We start from the raw sequence: 23,728 nt of genomic DNA, 5'->3' as shown, positions 1-23,728 counted from the left end.
CAAGAAAATTTGTTAAATTGCTATTTTCTGGGCTGCAATATTTCATGATAGATGTTTCCCTATATAATAGTTAAGTAAATGAATTTGGCCTTAGGTTCAGCAGTGATGGAGGTCAATGGAGGTGATATTGACTGAACACTCCAAAGTTGGTGACAAATGCGGGCCCTAAAATCCTGACCCTGAAATTAGTCTAGTGCCCTACTGATCTAAAGAGCTTGGATTATCAGTTTCTAGTGTGGATTTAATAGCATCAAAGATTTATAGCTCAATGTATCATAAAGTAAAATAAATTATCAGAATAATCATATATGGAAAAAATCTATCATAAAGCATTGCAACCAAGAAAATAAAGATCTAAATTAATATTCAATAGAGTTCATATTATACATGAAAAAAATGCAGAGGAACATAAGACCCTTCTAGAATTTCCCAACAAATTATAACAATCAGCCAAACCCTTGAGCTTTCCTAAACTGCTTTTGATAGAATAATGTTCAATAAAAACTTTGTCAAAGAATTACACAGGTCAGTAAAATTAGGTGTAGTTGTAATGCAAAATAATGCTCCGGAGAACAGTCGTAGGTCTCCAGAAGCAGCGTAGTGCCTCACAAAATGCCTTCACCCAGAGAAGTTGGATAGTCTGAAGATGCAGTTAACAGATAAGTATGGACCACTCAGGTAGTTCTCTCAGGACCTTGACTAGACATACACACAGATTGGAATACCACTCAGTATGTGACCACCAGGGAGCCACTGGAGTCATCCTGAGGCCTGGTGTAATCAACATCTGGTTGATTAGCAGGTGGATCAGGCTAAACAAAGGAAAGGTGTAGGCATCCAAGTGATCTTATGGTGGAATGACACACAGGAAGTTTCCTGTTTAGCTATGTGCTAAACAGATAGAGTAACCAGATCATGGTGGGGAGGCAAAACCAGTTGTTAACAATCCCTTCAGTTGTGCGTATGCATACAATGACAAACTGGGGCAGTACCAAATTCTCAACACGGAGCACAGAAGAGTTGTGAACAGGGAAGGAAGCAAAGAGTCCACTGTTCCAGTATGAAGGGGCATTTAGTCACAGGTGTGAAGTAACCTTGTGCAAGACCTAAGAAAGGCCAAGCCTTCCTTAGGTCACTCGTTGTTGTCGGTCAGGGAGAAAAGAGCTTCAAGCACATGTTGTAGTGTGGCGGTTACCTCTCATTCCACAGCCTGAAAAACTCCCTGATGTAGATCAGTTCTCCCTGCTCTTGAAACATACTCCCTGGGTCTAAGCCAGAGGCATATACCTATGAACTTTGGCCAAACAGCAAACTTGAAGAAGAGAACAAAGCACCAAAGTCTCTCTGGCTTGGGCTTGCCAAGAATAAAAATGAGAAAGACAGTCTTCTCACTCCTCAACGACAAGGAACACTGATGGGAAGCCACAATCTACACATAGTAATGAAGGAGATTATTTTGACAATTATGCCCTTAAGTAGAAATGGTATTTATCACCAGTATGTCATTAACTGAAGAAGTATCCAATGTACTTGCAACCCTGCTCCATTCCATGCTACACATGAAGGACTTAACAGTAAATCCGCACTCGTTATGGCCGAAGACAAAAGTGAAGAGACTTTAAAAGGTAGGTGGGCAGGGCTACTCGCATGCGGGCAACACCTGTTGTTATCTACCTCGTTATCAAACTCAATGGCTGTTCCAGTTCTGCTGAAGATATTTCCCTATTTTAAAAGACAAAAGGTTTGTACTCCCGTAGGAACAAAAAGTATTCAGAACAATAACATGTTACTAAAGTGCAGAACTGAAAATTACTTGGAGGGTGTATGCCAACCCTTTTACATTCTACACATGGGTACTTTTTTTCTCCACCTTATAAAATGGCCACCAACAAAATAATATATCTAGTAGCAATAGACCTAAAATACTAACAGGTTTTAAAAAATTGTCAATCAAAGTCTTTTTTAATTTTAAATATAATTAACATGATACCGATTTGAAGAGATTCATTATATCTATATCAAGACTTAATATAATTAACACTGACTAAAATTGACTTTTAAAGTTTATGAAATGACACATGTGAATCAATTAACAATAAACTCTCATAAACATAATTGCTAAGTCACAGTATAACAAGTTTTTGATTTTATCTGAATAATTTGAGCAAGTAGTTTTCTTTGTTACTATAAAACTTAAAGTAGTAAGAATATCAGTGCACTTACAGCTCCAAAAATAGCTATAAGCTTCCCTAGCTCTCCTGTGCGTAAGCTGTAGACTATCTTATAAATCTATAAATGTCTCAAAATATACTCAACAACTTATAAATCTACATTTGGGACCAAAAAAATTCAACAAATAACATGAAATAAAATTCTCAGGTGCTCTCCTCCTTGAGGCTAACTTGCAAAGATGCAGAACCCATCTCGGACTCTGGTTCAGCTTTGACACTGTCGTGAGCACTTTTCATATGGTGACGCAAACTTTGTTTGTGTTTGAACTCCTTGCTGCACCACAGGCACGAAAATCTTTTGTAATCAGAATGGACTGCCATGTGTTCGTTGATGTATTCTTTCCGAGAAAATGTCTTGCCGCAGACTTCACATGAATACGGACGCTCACCTTCAAAGAAAACGAGGCGATAATTTTATGCAAACATACTTATCCATTCTTAAATAGTAATATTAAACAAACAAATAAAAACCAGTAAATCCAGTCTATACAGTCAGCCCTCCTTATCTGCAGGTTCTTTCTTCATGAATTCACGAGACAGAGAACTGTATAACCTATTAAACAAAAATTCACATATTTGCAGGTTTGTGAGAAGTGCTCCCGCAATGCAACAATTTCAAACAGCCCTCGCTCTTTTGCACCATGGCGCGAAGTACTCTCGAGGCACGATAATTTCAAACACCCTGTACGCCTTAGCACCCGGCTCGCTTCAGCCCACTCCCCAATCCGCCAAGCACGTCTCATCTCCATCTGACTCGGCCTCAGTCTTGCATTCTTTTTTTGAATGTGCATCTCCTGCTTCGGTCTTTTTTGAGCAGAATCACGTTTTCATGTAAAAAAGTGATGTACGGTATTTGTATACAGTACAGAAGTACACACTCCTGTACATTGTTTATATTTACTGGACAACATACTGTAGATGTGTAATTCTTTACAGTACTGTGCAAGAGACGATGCATCAGAAGTTGCCTCATACTTCAGTAATGGATAGAACTTCGAATGAAAATGATTAGTGATCTTTGTATAAAATATGTAGACATAGTAAATCTTAAATACAGTATCATTATGTATTACAGTAATGTATAGCATTATTTATTAACTACAATATACTGTACAGTAACATACATAAATTACTACTACAGTATACTCTACAATATGTAAATGTAGGCTACGTGTGCGGTGAGTTGCCACACAGTATGAGTTGTCTGAATGAAAAGTTAAGCCATACTGTAGTGATAGTACTTTATATATATTACAGAAATATACAATACAGTATCAGCAAGTGTTACATTAGATACGAACAACAGTGTTTTGTTGCTAAGTGTCCCAATGACTACTGTTACGTACTGTACTGTACCGTAGCCTTACTGTGTCCAGTACATAGTCTACACATGTCCACATGTACTGTACACTTACTGAAATATCTTCATTCAATTACACAATACTTATACTGTGATAGAGACCAAGTAAAAGCAATATTAGCAGTACTTGGTGTTATTCAACCCTGCATAGGCAATGGGCAGTGAGTTGGTAGGGTTTGGAGTTATCTCACCAAAGGGCAGCAAGTATTCAAGGATTCTTGTTCTTTGTGCCTGTCTCTGTTATCTAACCCCCTGCGAATAAGGAGGGCTGACTGTACAACATATAAGCAAGAATTTGATTTTAATGCATCTATCTTTTTTTCTTTAATTAAAGTATTTCTTCATAAAAACCAATCTATCACATTGAACCCTTTATTTGCAGTTTTAATGAATCGTAGACATGTGCCTTCTGAAATCCTTAAGTCATACAAGCAGTACAGGTAACAAAGAATTTTTAACCATACGTAGATATGAACCATTGACAGGCAGTAGCTACCAAACTCATACCATCTTTAGCACTCTATAGGCAAATTTCTCAAAGTGGCTCCTGTTTTGCACTTTAGGATAAAGATTGGCTTCATGTTAGCTTTTGGATCTTGAAAGTATGAGTAAGCTGGATGCTCTGTTGCATTCCTGTGGTTTGTTTCAGGTAACTATCTTGTTTCCTCTAAATTTCATGGGAGAGAAGCCAAATGGCTGGTTCTCAGTTCTATACCCCAACCACTTTCCTTGTTTAATCTTTGCTATCCAGCAAGGTGAATTATTTTTCTTACCAGGTATGTGCCAGTTGACACCAAGTTGATCAGGCCCTTAAAGAAATCGGTTCCAGCCCTAATTACTGTATCTACACATTAGGAAAGGAAGCATCTTTTTAATAACTCTTACCCTGGCTGTAATAGGTTTCTTGTATGCATATTTTGACAGCTTAGAAGCAACTTGTAGTCATGTGATAGTGACTATGCATAATATCAAGGCTTTCAGAAGCAAAACTGATATCCAGCCATCATGCATATAAGTAGAAATATCAAGTTGCACTTTTGCCATTTTTTACCTCACAAATATTGTTTATAAGGGATGGGATTTACTTACAAACAACAGATAAATGTTCACAAACAGCAGATGTTTTTCACTCTTTTTCCACACACACCTAATCATTATCAAAGAGAGAGTGCTCCATAGTTCTAGGCATCAGTAACCCAATGGATAGTTGATATCTACACCTTTCATTACATGGAAAAAGTAGAAAATCTTAGTCTCTGGGTGTTCAACGGTTCAAAGTAAACAGAGAAAGAAACTCAATGGACCATCTACAGTATATACATAAGTTTTTTTTTTTAAGTTGGGAACTTCTACGCTTTACCTCCTGCCCAAGTTCCAATTTAGACTCGCTCTACCCCTAGTTCTTCCTGTGTCAGATCTAATTTTGGTAATAATATGGACAGATTAGCTATTGACCCCCTGATATTCATAACTAAGCATTGTTGAATAGTCACTCTATGCTACTCTGTTCCTTCTGTCTTCAAGACTCCAAAAGGCTAGTGTCCTGAGTTATTTGAACAGCAAAAGAAAGATTGACATTTTCTATGAATAACCAATTTTTCTTTAATTCTGATTTGTACCATACTAAAAGCCTCATTTGAATTAAAATATCCCTTATTTTTCTGAATCAATCTCATTTCCTCTATAATAAACTGGTCACTAGTGCACCACCCATCTGGGTAAAAGGGTCAATAGATAACAGAATTATCTTTCAAGTTACTCTTATAACCACTAAACTTTTCAAATGCAAGGGAGTGAGTTCCACATTGCATTCTGCTGGAGATGGAATGAAACAATATCCAAACAAAAGCTTTACAATATATGTTGAAAGTAATCTACAGACACTCATTGATAACAAAATGGATATACGCATTATTTTAATTAATGTTCTAAGAATTTACTGCCATAGTATTCATTGTTATATCATGCAAATTTACAACAAAATTTAATAATTTTCTTTTTGCAATTTTACTAAATTACTCTGATTGTAACTTTAATGTTTTGAGGTTTATTTCTTACCTTTCCCATCCAGCATAATAACGATACCAAGTTCATATAAATTTTTTTTTTCACTAGGAGATACTGAAATTTGAAGTTGCAATATCAAAGACATGTGACAAAAGAGGGAGGAAAAATAGTACTGAAATGAGGTACATACCTGTATGTGTGCGTTTATGCACATTCAAGTTATCTCTCCGGGCAAAGTTTTTTCCACATTCATCGCAAGTGTAAGGAGCTTCTCCTGAGTGAAGTTTCTCATGTTCATTTAATCGGTCCTGCAAAAATAATGTAAAATGAGTGATAGGCTAGGTTAACTGTCAAGACTTCCTTTCCAATAATGTTAAACCCAAAATTCAAAGAAAACCATGAATCATTTGTATACCTAGCATTAGTTAGCAGTGTTCCCAAGAATGCTAGTTTGTCGTCTGCCCGGTATAGGATGAAGGTAATCTCACCATATACATACCCTCTTGATCCTTAAATGAATATTGACCAACATTCTTACTTCTTATGGAAAGTATATGCAAGGCAGCAGTATCAAAAGAGGCTGATAGGAGGGCCCTTAATATATGATTAAGAGGTTAATATGAAGCCTTATTCTTATGTAAAAAAAAAAAAATTTATTTGTTGCATTAAAAATTCAATAATTATATGTATCCATCAATACCTATTTATGAGGGCAATCAAAATACTGAATGTCTTAACCCATTACGATCCAACACTGTACTATGTGATTCTAAGGAGTCAGAAACTAATTCTATGAATAGTTTAAATGTTTGTTACTGGTATATTCTGAAACCTCAGGAATCTAGAGCAAGGCACTTATAAGTTTTCAAATTGAAAAGGTAAGATGCTTGGCGATCAAAGTTTTCTATCCTGTTCTATTGGTATCATGTCCCATCATTATTACCTGTACAGTATCAGTAAGCACGAGACACACTATTTGTGTAAAATTTATGAGTGTACTTGACTGGTGACTCATACTTCGAACTGTTTTGCTGTTAGGCATCAAGAAACTTACCTAACTTGACTTTATGTTAATATTCAGTTATGCCCACCTCAGAGGAAAAGTACCAAACAGAAATGTAATCCTTGAAGTGATTGCTATGCTACCGTATAGGTATAGCCTGATTTTCCACCTGGACAGAGCATGCAATTTTGTCTTTGATAATGAGGAAAGACAAGGAGGGGATGGTGAAGTTTGTTATAAAACAGTAAATGGTAAGAGTTGTTTCGATCTTTTGGAAAAGTTTGGAACAAATGACAAATTCTCAATGGTCACGTTGGCATGTAAGATTTTCCAGACATTGTAATAACCAAACCAATCCAGCTATGAAAGATAAACTCCTAAGACAGCAACAAGAAAATAAATAGTAGAATAAACTAAAATTATACTTTTCAACTCCATCAACCTGGTGTAATGGATGCCCAACACTGCGGTACTAATTCAAATATAGCTACTTGATGAATAACCTCCACAAATGAAGATGAAGGATGCTCTGATCCTCTTAAGAATCAACAATCATGGGTGCTTAAATAGTCTTCCAAGACACGACATTCCAGAGTGCTCCAGTAATCCTAAGTGCTATCAAGGGATGTCTCACAGTAGTATATAATACAGGAGAGGGAGTTCCCTGCCCCCTCGAACCGTCCCTTTTAGTCGCCTCTTACGACACACAGGGATACATTGGCGCTATTCTAATTGATTTTATGCCCCCCCCCCAGCCACAGGGGGCAGAGGTAGCAGCAGTAGGGGATTCAGCGTTATGAAGCTTCATCTGTGGTGTATAACGGGGGAGGGTGGGCTGTGGCACCCTAGCAGTATCAGCCGAACTCAGTTGAGTCCCTTGTCAGGCTTGGAGGAATGTAGAGAGGAAAGGTCCCCTTTTTTTTCATTTGTTTGATGTCGGCTACACCCCGAAATTGGGGGAAGTGCATTGGTATTTGCATGTACTGTATGTATGTATATATGTATGCTATCAAGGGAGACTAGCATAATAAACTACCTGTCTGGATATGGAAGTGAGTAGGCTTACCTGTATTTACAACCCCAATATCTTCATTTTCTATTACCAATGCTGACAGATTACCATTTGAGTTTGCTAAGACATCTCCCCATAAGGGATATCTGCTGTCAATGTCTCCCATAAGAAGAAATAGTTGAGGGAGTTGGCTCATCACCTCAGCCACATCATCATAGGAGATACTGTCATTAGGGGGCAAAATAAAGTGGATATAAGGTATACAGCATATCCTATTTAGATCCATTTGGACATGCAACTATAGGTTAATGGTCATGAATTACAATCTTTAGCTTTCCTATTTAGCCCTCAGACCTTGTTAGTTCTATTGCAAGATTGAAGAGAAAACAATAGTTTATTTTTTGGAATACTCCTCTGGTCTTACTCTCAGAGTTCTTTAAATTGATGGGAGTCTCTGATACTCTTTTTGAGAAAATAGGTATTGCTAAGCCCGATTCAACATTTTTCTTAGCAGACTTCTTATTTAGTTGTCGAGGGGGATGATGAACCTAAACATCAATCTTACATATATTTAAATTTCTTAAACAATCATCTTCATTATTTTCAGATAAAATATTACACCTTTTTTAATAGTTTTTTTTAGATTTCTCATTGGAGGGGAGAGGGATGGGGTCTCTTCTTTTTTCCATTAAAAGATAGAGAGCTATTGAGAGTATGTATCTTCTTTATGACAGGTGCATCCAATAGCTCTTTGGCAGAAGATTCATCTCCTAAATATAGCAAAGATGTTGCGTGAGGTGATAACCTAAGGTTGTACCATCTAAGGTGTGGAAGACTCAGAGGATGAGATTCACCAATTCCAAATCTTGAGGCAGGATAATTGCCTTAAATGATGATTTATAAAGTATTAGCTGGTCTAGGTGGTGTTGCATTTCTCTCTGGATCTGACCATCTTTAGATTTTAAGGCCTTGGGGTAACTTTGTTCAACTTAAAAGTCGCCTAACATATCCCACACCGATTTGTTATGTATCTGTGTCAAAACAGCTGCTTCTTCTATTTGGTATTGTGGACATTTGTTATTGATTAGCTTATAATCCTGGCTTTACTTAGTGCACTTGCTAAGAGAACTGCAGGTTCCATATAAGATCAAACAATTGACGGATATCTTTTCGTGTTTGCATACCCTACATGGAAGTCCAAATTTGAAGCCATTGCAGTACTGCAAAAGTTTCTGTTCCTAAAGGCAAATTGGTATTCTCTCATTTTAATGTATATGTGAGAGTGTATATTATGGTCTTCAAAATTGAAAAAATTCATAATGATTCTGGGAATCTTATCTGAGGAGGAGTAGGGACAGTGAAAAATCTCTTGCTTTGAGTGAAATAAGGGAAATGCTAAAAATGTGGGAAACCCTGCAAAATTCTGTAGAAAAACATCACCCAGAGAAGGCTTCGACAGAGCAAGCAGCTAATCTATTTAAGGAAATTGAAACATTTCCAAACAATTTTAAAGAAAAAACAAAAACAGTCATCTCTAGATAAGGGATTTTGACTAAGGAAAAATCTATTTCTGGGGAGAGACCTGTGGCGCCCGGTGAAAAGGAGTCCTTCTTATATACCTTTTCTGATAAAACTTCCAATTATACCAGAGAAAGATAAAAGCATGGAATGCAGAGGTTACTACCCTCGCGCGAGCACCTTGTGGGTGTCGTGTCTAAAGCAAAGGCGCGTGAAAACCACTATTCACAGGCTGTCTTCCATTTAGCTAATTCCTTCGTCAAAGGGATGGGCCGATACAGAGGCACCAGCTATGCTACCAGAGCCACGCAAACAGTCATCTCTAGATAAGTTTATCAAAATTGAACATGAGCGTGTAAAAAAGACGTGTCACCAAATCCTAAATTGAGTGATTCAGTTAGTGAGTGAATGCTGCTTAGGAGAGTATTCCTGATATTTTACCCAAAATTCTCATGGAGGGAGATTTTCCTTCAAAGCTGTGATTTCATCCCCTCTCGTCCTCCGAATTCCAGCCACATCTCTCTTCAAAGGTAAAGTGAGAATTAATTTGTCAATATTTCTATTTTCTACTTTGAATTCTTAATTTGTATTCCTGTCTTATGTTAGGGGTTATAATTCCTTCTTTAAATGAATATGGAATTCACAGAGTGAATTACTTTTATTTGTTATTGGAAAAATTTTTTTGGTTTAAAAGTATTTTGGGTGGCGATCTTGCTCCTGGAACAGATTAAACTTGTATACCAAGGTATTACTGTACTGTACTACAATCTATTAGTGCTTTTTCAAAATATAAATCCCATATAGACCTTTTTGTGTGAACAAGAAAGGTTATTATAGAACAAAATTTATTTTTCTCTATTTTTTACACAGCCATACTTGAAAAGGGACATAAATAATTCTAAATGGAAAATCAATAGTAGCCAGTGCGAGAGGGATGTTTTGCAGAAAATACCGGGAGAGACATACAAGACCAAAAACTAAGCGATGTTATTGGATGTCACATGAATGAGGGTCACAAAGACACTTGTGATGAGATTACTTACTTCTTCCAACCGAAAGACATAAGACTGGTGTTCCTGGGATCACTGCATTGTGTGATATTATGCATATGCTGTATATGATTAATCAGGCTGTGATTATTATTATTATTATTATTATTATTATTATTATTATTACTATCCAAGCTACAACCCTAGTTGGAAAAGCAAGATGCTATAAGCCCAGGGGCTCCAACAGGGAAAAATAACCCAGTGAGGAAAGGAAATAAGGAAATAAATAAATGAAGAGAACAAATTAACAATAAATCATTCTAAAATAAGTAACAACGTCAAAACAGACATGTCATATATAAACTATTAACAACATCAAAACAGACATGTCATATATAAACTATTAACAACATCAAAAACAAATATGTCATAAATAAACTATAAAAAGACTCATGATATTCAGTTACAATACTTTATGCATGCAGGTTACAAAATATATATATGATATTTTCATTAAAAATGCCTGACAGTTACTGAAACAATCAACTCAATACTACATTAATAACATTATTTAGACTGACCTTTCTTGTGAACTTTTTGTTGCAAGTGGGACAAGTGAATGTATGGCGTCGGTGATGTGTATCAATATGTCGCTGAAGATTAGACCTTGTGGTTAGTACTTTTTTACAGAAAGGGCATAACAGGATAATAGGCTGTGGGGAAGTCTCGGATTGGTCGTCGGACAGCGAAGAGGCGGGTTCTGATTTTATACCATCTGTGTTCCCATTTGCATTTACACTATTTTCCATGCACATAACTTCAAGGAATGTTACCTACAAAAAGAATAAAAACAAAATTTTACAAATCATAATTCAAAATTGATAATTACAGTTGGCTATAATTTTTTTTTTTTTTTTTTTTTGCAAAATTGATAATTACAGTCAGTCCTATAATGATATTTTTTGCAAAAATGTTATTTTGATAATAAAATAAATTTTTGAATATACTTACCCGGTGATTATAAAGCTGCAACTCTGTTGCCCGACAGACAACTCTACGGTAAAAACTCGCCAGCGATCGCTACACAGGTTGCGGGTGTGCCCAACAGCGCCATCTGTCGTCCAGATACCCAGTACTCAATGTAAACAAAGACTCAATTTTCTCCTCGTCCCACTGCGTCTCTATTGGGGAGGAAGGGAGGGTCCTTTAATTTATAATCACCGGGTAAGTATATTCAAAAATTTATTTTATTATCAAAATAACATTTTTCAATATTTAACTTAGCCGGTGATTATATAGCTGATTCACACCCAGGGGGGTGGGTAGAGACCAGCAATATATGTTTACACTTTTATGAGCTAAGAGTTTTTATTTCATTTTAGAAGTTATCAAAATAACAAAAACAAAATAAATAGGTACCTGGTAAGGAAGTCGACTTGAACAATTTCTCTGCCTTTTAAGTACGTCTTCCTTACGGAGCCTCGCGATCCTCTTAGGATGCTGATGGAACCCTAGGATCTGAAGTATCAAGGGTTGCAACCCATACAACAGGACCTCATCAAAACCTCTAATCTAGGCGCTCTCAAGAAATGACTTTGACCACCCGCCAAATCAACCAGGATGCGAAAGGCTTCTTAGCCTTCCGGACAACCCAAAAAACAACAATAAAAACATTTCAAGAGAAAGATTAAAAGGGTATGGAATTAGGGAATTGTAGTGGTTGAGCCCTCACCCACTACTGCACTCGCTGCTACGAATGGTCCCAGTGTGTAGCAGTTCTTGTAAAGAGACTGGACATCTTTCAAGTAAAATGACGCGAACACTGACTTGCTTCTCCAATAGGTTGCGTCCATTATACTTTGCAGAGATATATTTTGCTTAAAGGCCACGGAAGTTGTTACAGCTCTAACTTCGTGCGTCTTCACCTTAAGCAAAGTTCGGTCTTCCTCACTCAGATGTGAATGAGCTTCTCGTATTAACAATCTGATAAAGTCTGACCAAGCATTCTTTGACAAAGGCAAGGATGGTTTCTTAACTGAACACCATAAAGCTTCAGATTGGCCTTGTAAAGGTTTAGTACGCTTTAAATAGAACTTAAGAGCTCTAACAGGGCATAAGACTCTTTCTAGTTTATTGCCTACGATCTCCGATAAGCTGGGGATATCGAAAGATTTAGGCCAAGGCCGAGAAGGCAGCTCATTTTTGGCTAGAAAACCAAGTTGTAGCGAACAAGTGGCTTTTTCTGACGAAAATCCTATGTTCTTGCTGAAGGCATATATCTCACTGACTCTTTTAGCCGAGGCTAAGCATACCAGGAAAAGAGTCTTAAGAGTGAGATCTTTCAGGGAGGCTGATTGTAACGGCTCCAACCTGTCTGACATGAAGAATCTTAGTACCACGTCTAAATTCCATCCAGGGGTAGCCAAACGACGCTCCTTGGTGGTCTCAAAAGACTTAAGGAGGTCTTGCAGATCTTTATGTTTGGAAAGATCTAAGCCTCTATGCCGGAAGACCGATGCCAACATGCTTCTGTAGCCCTTGATAGTGGGAGCTGAAAGGGATCGTCCTTTTCTCAGGTATAAGAGAAAAACAGCTATTTGAGCTACAGAGGTACTGGTCGAGGATACAGAAACTGACTTGCACCAGTCTCGGAAGACTTCCCACTTCGATTGGTAGACTCTAATGGAAGAAGCTCTCCTTGCTCTAGCAATCGTACTGGCTGCTTCCTTCGAAAAACCTCTAGCTCTCGAGAGTCTTTCGATAGTCTGAAGGCAGTCAGACGAAGAGCGTGGAGGCTTTGGAGTACCTTCTTTACGTGTGGCTGGCGTAGAAGGTCTACCCTTAGAGGAAGACTACTGGGAACGTCTACTAACCATCGAAGTATCTCGGTGAACCATTCTCTCGCGGGCCAGAGGGAAGCAACTAACGTCAACCTTGTCCCTTCGTGAGAGGCGAACTTCTGCAGTACCTTGTTGACAATCTTGAACGGTGGGAATGCGTAGAGATCCAGATGTGACCAATCTAGGAGGAAAGCATCTATATGTATTGCTGCTGGGTCCGGGATTGGAGAGCAATAGATTGGAAGCCTCTTGGTCAGCGAGGTTGCAAAGAGATCTATGGATGGTTTTACCCCAAGTGGCCCAAAGTCTCTTGCACACATCCTTGTGGAGGGTCCATTCGGTTGGAATTACTTGCCCTTTCCGACTGAGACAATCTGCTATGACGTTCAAGTCGCCTTGGATGAACCTCGTTACTAGGGAGATGTCTTGACCTTTTGACCAGATGAGCAGGTCCCTTGTGATCTCGTACAACGTCAGTGAGTGGGTACCTCCTTGTTTGGAGATGTACGCCAAGGCCGTGGTGATGTCCGAGTTAACTTCCACCACTTTGCCTCGAAGGAGAGACTTGAAGCTTTTCAAGGCCAGATGTACTGCCAACAGCTCCTTGCAGTTGATATGCATGCTCCTCTGACTCGAGTTCCACAGTCCTGAGCATTCCCGACCGTCTAGTGTCGCGCCCCAGCCCACGTCCGATGCGTCCGAGAAGAGAACGTGGTTGGGAGTCTGAACAGCCAGGGGAAGACCCTCTCTTAGGTTGATATTGTCCTTCCACCAAGTCAGACAAGACTTTATCTTTTCGGAAACCGGGATCGAGACCGCTTCTAGCGTCTTGTCCTTTTTCCAGTGAAAAGCTAGATGGTATTGAAGAGGACGGAGGTGTAGTCTTCCTAGTGACACAAATTGTTCCACGGATGACAGCGTCCCTACCAGACTCATCCACAGCCTGACTGACCAGCGTTCCTTCTTCAGCATCTTCTGGATGGATAGCAGGGCTTGATCTATTCTGGGGGCTGATGTTGTTCAGCAACGTCCTCATCAGAGGGTTCCTCATCCGAAAACTGATGAGGAAACGGCAACGGAGTGGGCAACGTCTGGCTCGCTGAGTCCGGTCGCACTGGTGGATGCGTGACGGAGCCGGACGCAACATCATGGAACTGCTGCACAGTCTGTGAACTGTCAACAACCATGGGTGCGCGAGGAAGCACAGCGTCAACCCGAGACTGTCTAGACCGTCTGGGTTGTGCAGTCAACACCCTACCGGGTTGCTGAGGTTGACGCACTGCGTCAAAACAAGTCACCTCTGCTGGTTGTTGAACGTCCTGAACGTCAACAACCACCTCCGAGCGTCGCTTAACGTCAACGTGCGGCTGGCAACCCACACTGGGTCGCATCGGTGGAGGAACCACCTCAACTGGCAGACGCGAGTAGGTTACCTCAGCGTCAACAGGGCGCACAACCGACCGGTTGGAAGGTTGTTGGCCAGAAGGTTCGGTAGCAACCTTCTCCGCATTAAAGTCCTCTATCAAGGACGCAAGCTTGGACTGCATGTCTTGCAGCAAAGCCCATTTAGGGTCTACGGGAGCAGGTGTGGCAACAGACGGGGTTAGCGACTGAGGCGGTACCGTTTACCATCCCTGAAAGCCTTGTTATGCATGACATAATTGTACAGCAAAACTTCAAAGGCTCGAAAACAGCTGTGAAGTTGACCTGTAAACAACTTGGAGCGTCTCCTGGCCAGGCGCCAGGGAGAGTCTACGAGAATTGAGAAGTCTATCTGGGCAGAGGCATGAACTCCCAAGCCGAGAACTTCTCTCGTGTCATATCAGACTCTCGCTCTATAAACCAGTTTAAAAGAAGGGAAAGCAAAGGCTGTATCCCCCAAACTCCTCCTGGTGAAAAACCAGTCGCCTAGCCAATGTAAAGCTCTCTAGGAGAGCGAGAGAGCACTAGCTTAAAAACATCGGCTTCGAAGTAGCTAGGCCTAGTGTAAGCTCTGACGTTTAGGCGAACGAGGAGCAGCAGTTACAAAAAGATCCGGACAAAGATCCTTAAAAAAATCATCATGATTTAATTAAAGTCCATAGGAGGCTAAGCAGCTTTAGGCTCCTCTCCATCTGACAGAGTCCTCAAGGGAATATCAGTAGGAGGGGGAACAGCAACTTCCTCATCTACAGGAACCTTGTCCGATAAAAGCTGAGTCTCAAGCAAGGGAGAGACCTACCGTGGTGGCAATGCTTTACAAGCAGAGTCCACACTCACTGGTGCATTAGTAGCGGACCAGAACGCAACGTCATGTAACTGCTTGACAGTCTGTGAACTGTCAACAACTGAACTGTCAACCACAACAGGTGCGTGAGGACGCACAGCGTCCACTCGAGACTGCTTTGACTGCCTAGACTGAGCAGTCAAAACAACTCTAGAATGCGGAGGTTGACGCACAGCGTCAAAACAAGTCAACTCCGATTGTTAGTGAACGTCTTGAACGTCAACAGGAGCATCAGCAAGTGGCCTAACGTCCAAAAGTGGCTGAAAATCCACACGAGACCGCATCGAGTGTGGTTCTAAACAACCTGACTGACGTGACTAAGCTACGCCAACGTCAACAGTAAGCACAAAGGAACATTAGGTTGGCTGAAAGCCAGGATATCGATGAGATAAACGGCTAGACTCAACGGACTAATCGGCAGAATAGTCTTCCATAAGGGAGGCAAGCATATACTGCATGTCTTGCCATACAACCCATTAAGGATCAACGGAAATGGTTGTGGTAAGAGACGAGGGTAACGTCTGTGACCGCAACACTTTGCCTACAAAAAAAGACTCTCGGAGTCTGTGTTACGCTTATGTTAGGCGGCGAGCAGTTATCCGATGACTGCATAGGGTCAGAGCTGTCCTAATGGTTGTAACCAGGACGCTGGACCTGTCCTGAAAGGACTGACTTTCGCTTAAGGGCTTCGAAACCTTGTGACAGGTTTCTTATATGAAAAGCCTTCGGATGACGAGGAGAAACAACGTCTCTCTCGTCTTATGGTAGGGGAGATCTTGGTAAGATACACCCGATACCATAGAGGGAAAACGTCTGTTCGTTGGTCAAGGCCTCTCGAACCCATAAGTCGTTTGACATTACTTCTCCCCTGGGCTTGGGAGCATGCAAGAGGTCCCGGACTAGGTGAACGACAGGCACGAACAGATGAACCCTCGGACGCAACACTGTAACACTTTGCGCATATCACTTTATCACTTCGATTTTCTGCTTTGCACTTATTTCACTGAAATCGAAACTTTTACTGATTTCTACCTGAAACACGCAATTCTACCCTTCATTAAAAGGTAGCAATTGCGAAATCAGTCGTATAATGCAAGCTCATTAATACCAGCAAAAAACAGAAAACATATTTTAAGATAAAAAAATCAGTGGCTGGGAAAGAGACTAAACACTAGTTCATATACCTACGTTTTCAATCTCTCACCGCACATAGCCTGGGGACGAGAATAAAAAAAAACTAAAAAAGTTTTATCCTTCCTCCCCGTACAGCGACTAGGGACGAGAGTAACTCGAGAACAACGTTACCCGCTTGAACGGAACGTTTTCTCTCCTCTCTCTCCCTCCGTCTCTATCTCTCTCTCTCTTTCTCTCTTGATTTCGCACCTAAGAGAAGAGCCCAATTATATTTCGTCAAAAAAACATGTTATTTGACTAAAGGAAAAAACTGAAAGGTTTTTCAAATAAAAAGTTCCTTTAAAATAGAATTTAAAACATTTAAGCTAAGAAAGAATGAACAAAACGTCAGAATCGATTTACTCTTACTGCAAAGTGAAACTGTGATACACTCTCTCTCTATCGTAACGATAGAGCGCATGTTGAACGTCCTGAACGTCAACAACTGCGTAGCATAAATAAACTAAACGTTAGTTCATCTTTGAAAACAGTACGAAGACTATCAAAGAAATTCTTTCATAAAATATTACATTTAAAAAGTTTTAAATCCTTAGCTCTTTAATAGCTAATTACGATATAAAGGGCTCAACGTTGATTAACTTCGGTTTCCAAGTTAGGACCGCCTACTCTCAGGAAAGGTCTACTGTATATAAACAAAACATTAAAATTATTTTTATATGTTTATAATAAATGGAAAGTTAATCGAAGAGGCCTAATAAAGGCGGAGAGATATAAAATATATAGAGGAAAATCTATAACGTGATAAGATAATTACTAAAAGCCTAAACACACTTCCGTCTAAGGGAAGGGTCGGCCATTTAAAAGTGAAAGAAAGTCCATACTCTCTTTGTCACCATAATTAAATCTATCCAAAACGAGTTCAAGATTTAAGATGAAGATAAAACACCTGCATAGCGAAAGCTCAAAACTAGAATAAAGTACTTCACCAATTAGTTGTGAAAAAACTCCAGTTTAGCAACAGCGAGTAAGTACGTCTTGTCGATAGCTCGACAGAGAGAAAATTGAGTCTTTGTTTACATTGAGTACTGGGTATCTGGACGACAGATGGCGCTGTTGGGCACACCCGCAACCTGTGTAGCGATCGCTGGCGAGTTTTTACCGTAGAGTTGTCTGTCGGGCAACAGAGTTGCAGCTATATAATCACCGGCTAAGTTAAATATTGAAAATTGATAATTACAGGCAGCCCTATAATGAAGTTTTTTACTAAGTGATGTACAATAGCTAAACTACATGATAATAACAATAAGAATAATAATGAAAATACTATTGGCTTCCACATAAACCACTTGCAATATTGAAATTCACTTAAGTGAAGAAGCAAATATTTCTGGTGAGTATAGACTGCTACAAAGTGATCTATCAAAAGGATTTTATAACCAAAAATATTTTATGATTAAAAAAAGTTTATTTTCCTTTAAAAAATTTGTCCTTGACAGAAGCTAAAATCATGATTTACACAAATCTAATATACAAACTTGCCATCACATTTATCCCCACCACAATCCTTTTCCACTGTTTGGTAATTACAAACTTTAATGTTATTTACCTTCATGGATTTTTTTTTGCTATACAGTATAGCCTACACGTGTAAGGGTACACAAAAGTTATATAGCGGACTTAATGTAATCACATTAATAACTGTATTAAAAAAAAAATTCAATTAACACTATGACAAACATAAGAAAAAAAGTTTTGAGATAAGTGGTTACTGGGCCTTCAATAGTACGAGTTAGTGACTCAACTACTCTCTTTATGCTAGCCTCTGGCATGAACACTTTCAAGGCTTTGCTACTTTTAAGTTGCTCACTGAAAAAGCACTAGCCTTTTATTTATAATTTGATAACCTTTCTATTACTTTAAAGCTCAACACAGATCTAAATATGAGTGTTGTGGATCTGCATTAATTATATACACACTGCAAGAAACAACCAATAAAGCTTCCTCATTCTAAAATAACCTTAAGACCTCCCTACCTTTTAGATTGCTCAAGAGGTTACATTTAAAATAAAAAATGCAATAACTATATTTCTAGATTCTCAAAAGAATTTGGATTCAACCTGAGCTTACATTACAATTAATGGTGGTAAAGATGATTTAACAATATACTGCTAAACATTTGGAATATCACACCTCTGAATCACATATTCAAAACAAGAGTAGCAAACATAACTTACAGGATCTGGGTTCTGTGATGACTGACCCCGTACAGAAGACTCATTTTGGTCCACTCCATCTGGTTTCGCATAAGACAGAACCTCCGAGTTGTCATCCATATCAGTATCTTCAATTGAATCATTACTTTTATCATGAACATCCGATCCAATTTTCATATATTTCCTACTCCTACCATCTGTATAAGACCTTTCCTTGCTAGGTGAAAAACTGTTGACCCGTTCACTCTGAAAAACCAGACAATTATTGTTTAACAAGAGCTCCAGCAAGCAATGAAGTCGACACGAGAATACTATATAAAAAAAGAAATTTTTTAAAAAGATATCCATCAAAGTCCTCATTTGTGATTTAAATGTCATCAGACATGTAAGTTGATGTCTTACAGACAGAAGAATAGGAAAAAGCAATTTTTTACACAAGCAAGCTTTTAACCCATCATCATCATCTCCTCCTACGACTATTGATGAAAAGGGCCTTTGTTAGATTTTGCCAGTCGTCTCTATCTTGAGCTTTTTATTCAATACTTCTCCATTCATCATCTACCACTTCCCGCTTCATAGTCCTCAGCCATGTAGGCCTGGGTCTTCCAACTCTTCTAGTGCTTTGTGGAGCCCAGTTTAAAGTTTGGTGAACTAATCTCTCTTGGGGAGTACGAAGAGCATGCCCAAACAATCTACATCTACCCCGCACCATGATCTCATCCACATATGGCACGCGAGTAATCTCTCTTATAGCTTCATTTTTAATCATGTCCTGCCATTTAACTCCCAATATCCTTCTGAGGGCTTTGTTCTCAGATCTACTAAATCTATTGGAGGTTGTTTCATTGTCATACCATGACTCGCGTCCAAGTAATAACACCGATCTAACTAAACTAATATATAGTCTGACTTTATATGTAATTTCAGGCGATTTGATCTCCAAATTTTACTTAGCCTAGCCATTGTCTGATTTTCTTTGTTCGATCTTTCATTAAATTCTAATTCTAAAGACCCTGTATTGGAGATCATAGTTCCTAGATATCTAAATGATTCTACCACATTAATCCTTTCTCCTTCCACGGATATTTCATCTTCCATTGCATACTTCATTCTCATCACCTCTGCCTTTCTTCTATTTATCTTGAGCTCAACCTCATGTGATATTTCATGCATTCTGGTCAGCAAGCATTGTATATGCTGTGGTGTTCTGCTAATAAGGACAGCATCATCAACATATACTAGGTCTGCTAATTTCCTATTACCAATCCAGTCCAATCCTTAACCACCATCTCCAACAGTTCTACCATTACAAAATCCAAGGGGAGGATAAAAAAACATAGGTGGCAACACATTCCCTTGGAGTACTCCGCTGTTTACTGGAAATTCATTTGCTAGGACTCCATTAACATTAACTTTGCACTTGCTTTGTTCATGAATAGACTTAAATTTACAAATTCAAGAGGAATTCATAACAATGCAGGACTCTCCACAAAACTGGCTGGTGCACACTATCAAAGACTTTTACATAGTCCACAAATGCCATCAAGAGTGGGTTTCTACATTTGATCCATAGTACTAACTATCGTCTAGGTTTTTCTTGTAGAATGGATGAGACATAAAATGAAGGGTTGGAATACGAGGATTTTATACACGACTGATGGGCTTTAATGAAAAATAACATTTAGGTAACAAAAAATGTATCCATTTTATTATTAACACAGCCACGTAAAGTCCAAATTGTAATTTACGAGCAAAGTCAAGAAGTTGGGAGACCCAGACTTTTGTGAGGGCTTGAAGGATCTAGTGAAGCACTTTGAGGACACCATTAGGGTGGAACAAAGGCTAAAAATATTCTCATGGGGTACTGTAAGTAATATGCCAATGTAACAGTCTAAGCAAAAAATTTGTACTATAGTCCATTTCTTTTAGCGATGCATATTTGCACCTACTCGCGGCGGTGCCTTTTAGCTCGGAAAAGTTTCCTGATCGCTGATTGGTTAGAAATGTTATTTTTATTAATAAAATAAATTTTTGAATATACTTACCCGATAATCATGTAGCTGTCAACTCCGTTGCCCGACAGAATTCTATGGAGGGATACGCCAGCTATCACAATACTAGAAGGGGGTGTATTTACCAGCGCCACCTGTGGCTAGGTACTCAAGTACTTCTTGTTGACACCTCCTCAATTATTCCTCGGTCCACTGGTTCTCTATGGGGAGGAAGGGAGGGTCGATTAAATCATGATTATCGGGTAAGTATATTCAAAAATTTATTTTATTAATAAAAATAACATTTTTCAATATTAAACTTACCCGATAATCATGTAGCTGATTCACACCCAGGGGGGTGGGTGAAAAACCAGTGTACAAGACTAAAGGATAGCTAAGTATCCCGTATTTCATATAATCAGTTATCCACAATAACAATGAAATAATAAGTACCTGGTAAGGAAGTCGACTTGAACCGTTACTCTGCCTTTAATAAGATCGTCTTCCTTACTGAGCGCAGCGTTCCTCTTGGGAGGCTGAATCAACTCAAAGGTGCTAAAGTATACAGGGCTGCAACCCATACTAAAGGACCTCATCACAACCTTTAACCTCGGCGCTTCTCAAGAAAGAATTGACCACCCGCCAAATCAACAAGGATGTGGAAGGCTTCTTAGCCGACCGTACAACCCATAAAAAGTATTCAAGAGAAAGGTTAAAAAGTTATGGGATTATGGGAATGTAGTGGCTGAGCCCTCGCCTACTACTGCATTCGTTGCTACGAAAGGTCCCAGGGTGTAGCAGTACTCGTAAAGAGACTGGACATCTTTGAGATAGAATGATGCGAACACTGACTTGCTTCTCCAATAGGTTGCATCCATAACACTCTGCAGAGAACGGTTCTGTTTGAAGGCCACTGAAGTAGCCACAGCTCTCACTTCATGTGTCCTTACCTTCAGCAAAGCAAGGTCTTCTTCCTACAGATGAGAATTTGCTTCTCTAATCAGAAGCCTGATGTAGTAAGAAACTGCGTTCTTAGACATTGGTAGAGAAGGCTTCTTGATAGCACACCATAAGACTTCTGATTGTCCTCGTAATGGTTTTGACCTTCTTAGATAGTACTTAAGAGCTCTGACTGGGCAAAGTACTCTCTCCAGTTCGTTCCCCACCATGTTGGACAGGCTTGGGATCTCGAACGACTTAGGCCAAGGACGGGAAGGAAGCTCGTTTTTAGCCAAAAAACCGAGCTGCAAGGAACATGTAGCCGTTTCAGATGTGAAACCTATGTTCCTGCTGAAGGCTTGGATCTCACTTACTCTTTTACCTGTTGCTAAGCACACGAGGAAAAGAGTTTTTAATGTGAGGTCCTTAAAAGAGGCTGATTGGAGCGGTTCAAATCCTGATGACATTAGGAACCTTAGGACCACGTCTAGATTCCAGCCTGGAGTGGACAACCGACGTTCCTTTGAGGTCTCAAAAGACCTAAGGAGGTCCTGTAGATCTTTGTTGGAGGAAAGATCCAAGCCTCTGTGGCGGAAAACCGCTGCCAACATACTTCTGTAACCCTTGATCGTAGGAGCTGTAACAGGAAGTCAGCAATCTGGGTTACAGTGGTACTGGTTGAGGAAACTGCATTGGCCTTGCACCAGCTTCGGAAGACTTCCCATTTAGACTGATAGACTCTGAGAGTGGATGTCGTCCTTGCTCTGGCAATCGCTCTGGCTGCCTCCTTCGAAAAGCCTCTAGCTCTTGAGAGTCTTTCGATAGTCTGAAGGCAGTCAGACGAAGAGCGTGGAGGTTTGGGTGTACCTTCTTTACGTGAGGTTGACGCAGAAGGTCCACTCTTAGAGGAAGAGTCCTGGGAACGTCGACCAGCCATTGCAGTACCTCGGTGAACCATTCTCTCGCGGGCCAGAGGGGAGCAACCAACGTCAGCCGTGTCCCTTTGTGAGAGGCGAACTTCTGAAGTACCCTGTTGACAATCTTGAACGGCGGGAATGCATACAGGTCGAGATGGGACCAATCCAGCAGAAAGGCAACCACGCGAACTGCTGCTGGGTCTGGAATCGGAGAACAATACAAGAGGAGCCTCTTGGTCATCGAGGTAGCGAATAGATCTATGGTTGGCTGACCCCACAGGGCCCAAAGTCTGCTGCAAACATTCTTGTGAAGGGTCCACTCTGTGGGGAAGACCTGACCCTTCCGGCTGAGGCGATCTGCCATGACATTCATATCGCCCTGAATGAGCCTCGTTACCAGCGTGAGCTTTCGATCTTTTGACCAAATGAGGAGGTCCCTTGCGATCTCGAACAACTTCCTCGAATGAGTCCCTCCCTGCTTGGAGATGTAAGCCAAGGCTGTGGTGTTGTCGGAGTTCACCTCCACCACCTTGTTTAGCTGGAGGGACTTGAAGTTTATCAAGGCCAGATGAACTGCCAACAACTCCTTGCAATAGATGTGAAGTGTCCTTTGCTCCTGATTCCATGTTCCCGAGCATTCCTGTCCGTCCAGTGTCGCACCCCAGCCCGTGTCCGATGCGTCCGAGAAGAGACGGTGGTCGGGGGTCTGAACAGCCAATGGTAGACCTTCCTTGAGAAGAATGCTGTTCTTCCACCACGTTAGAGTAGACCTCATCTCTTCGGAAACAGGAACTGAGACCGTCTCTAGCGTCATGTCCTTTATCCAGTGAGCAGCTAGATGATACTGAAGGGGGCGGAGGTGGAGTCTCCCTAACTCGATGAACAGGGCCAGCGATGAAAGTGTCCCTGTTAGACTCATCCACTGCCTGACTAAGCATCGGTTCCTTCTCAGCATGCTCTGGATGCATTCTAGGGCTTGGAAGATCCTTGGGGCCGACGGACAAGTCCGAAAAGCTCGACTCTGAAGATCCATACCCAAGGAGACAATAGTCTGGGATGGAACGAGCTGAGACTCCTCAAAATTGACCAGGAGGCCCAGTTCCTTGGTCAGATCCATAGTCCATTTGAAAATCTCCAGACAGCGACGACTTGTGGGAGCTCTTAAAAGCCAGTCGTCTGACGGAGCCGGACACAAGATCATGATACTGCTGCACAGTCTGTAAACTGTCAATCATGGGCAAGCGAGGAAGTACAGTGACAACCCGAATCTGTCTAGACTGTCTGGGTCGTACAGACAACTCCTTAACG

General features: G+C 40.2%; 1 protein-coding gene across 2 annotated transcripts in view; it reads right to left on the bottom strand.

Annotated features, from left to right (window-relative positions):
* Positions 1-1,949: 1,949 nt before the first annotated feature.
* Positions 1,950-23,728, bottom strand: part of LOC137617249 (zinc finger and BTB domain-containing protein 24-like) — a 64,087-nt gene continuing 42,308 nt past the window's right edge. For both annotated transcript variants that reach the window (XM_068347218.1, XM_068347219.1), the window contains exons 6-9: positions 18,595-18,819; positions 10,702-10,953; positions 5,789-5,906; positions 1,950-2,620 (exon numbers count right to left, since the gene is read on the bottom strand). In XM_068347218.1, coding sequence (XP_068203319.1) covers positions 2,376-2,620; positions 5,789-5,906; positions 10,702-10,953; positions 18,595-18,819 — 840 coding nt within the window. In that variant the 3' untranslated portion in view covers positions 1,950-2,375. The remainder of the gene's footprint in view (positions 2,621-5,788; positions 5,907-10,701; positions 10,954-18,594; positions 18,820-23,728) is intronic.

The sequence above is a fragment of the Palaemon carinicauda genome, chromosome 23 (genome assembly GCF_036898095.1).
Source record: "Palaemon carinicauda isolate YSFRI2023 chromosome 23, ASM3689809v2, whole genome shotgun sequence".
In the NCBI taxonomy this organism is placed as follows: domain Eukaryota; kingdom Metazoa; phylum Arthropoda; class Malacostraca; order Decapoda; family Palaemonidae; genus Palaemon; species Palaemon carinicauda.
The sequence above is the reverse complement of the archived record's forward strand: the minus strand, read 5'-3'. Positions and strand labels throughout refer to the sequence as shown.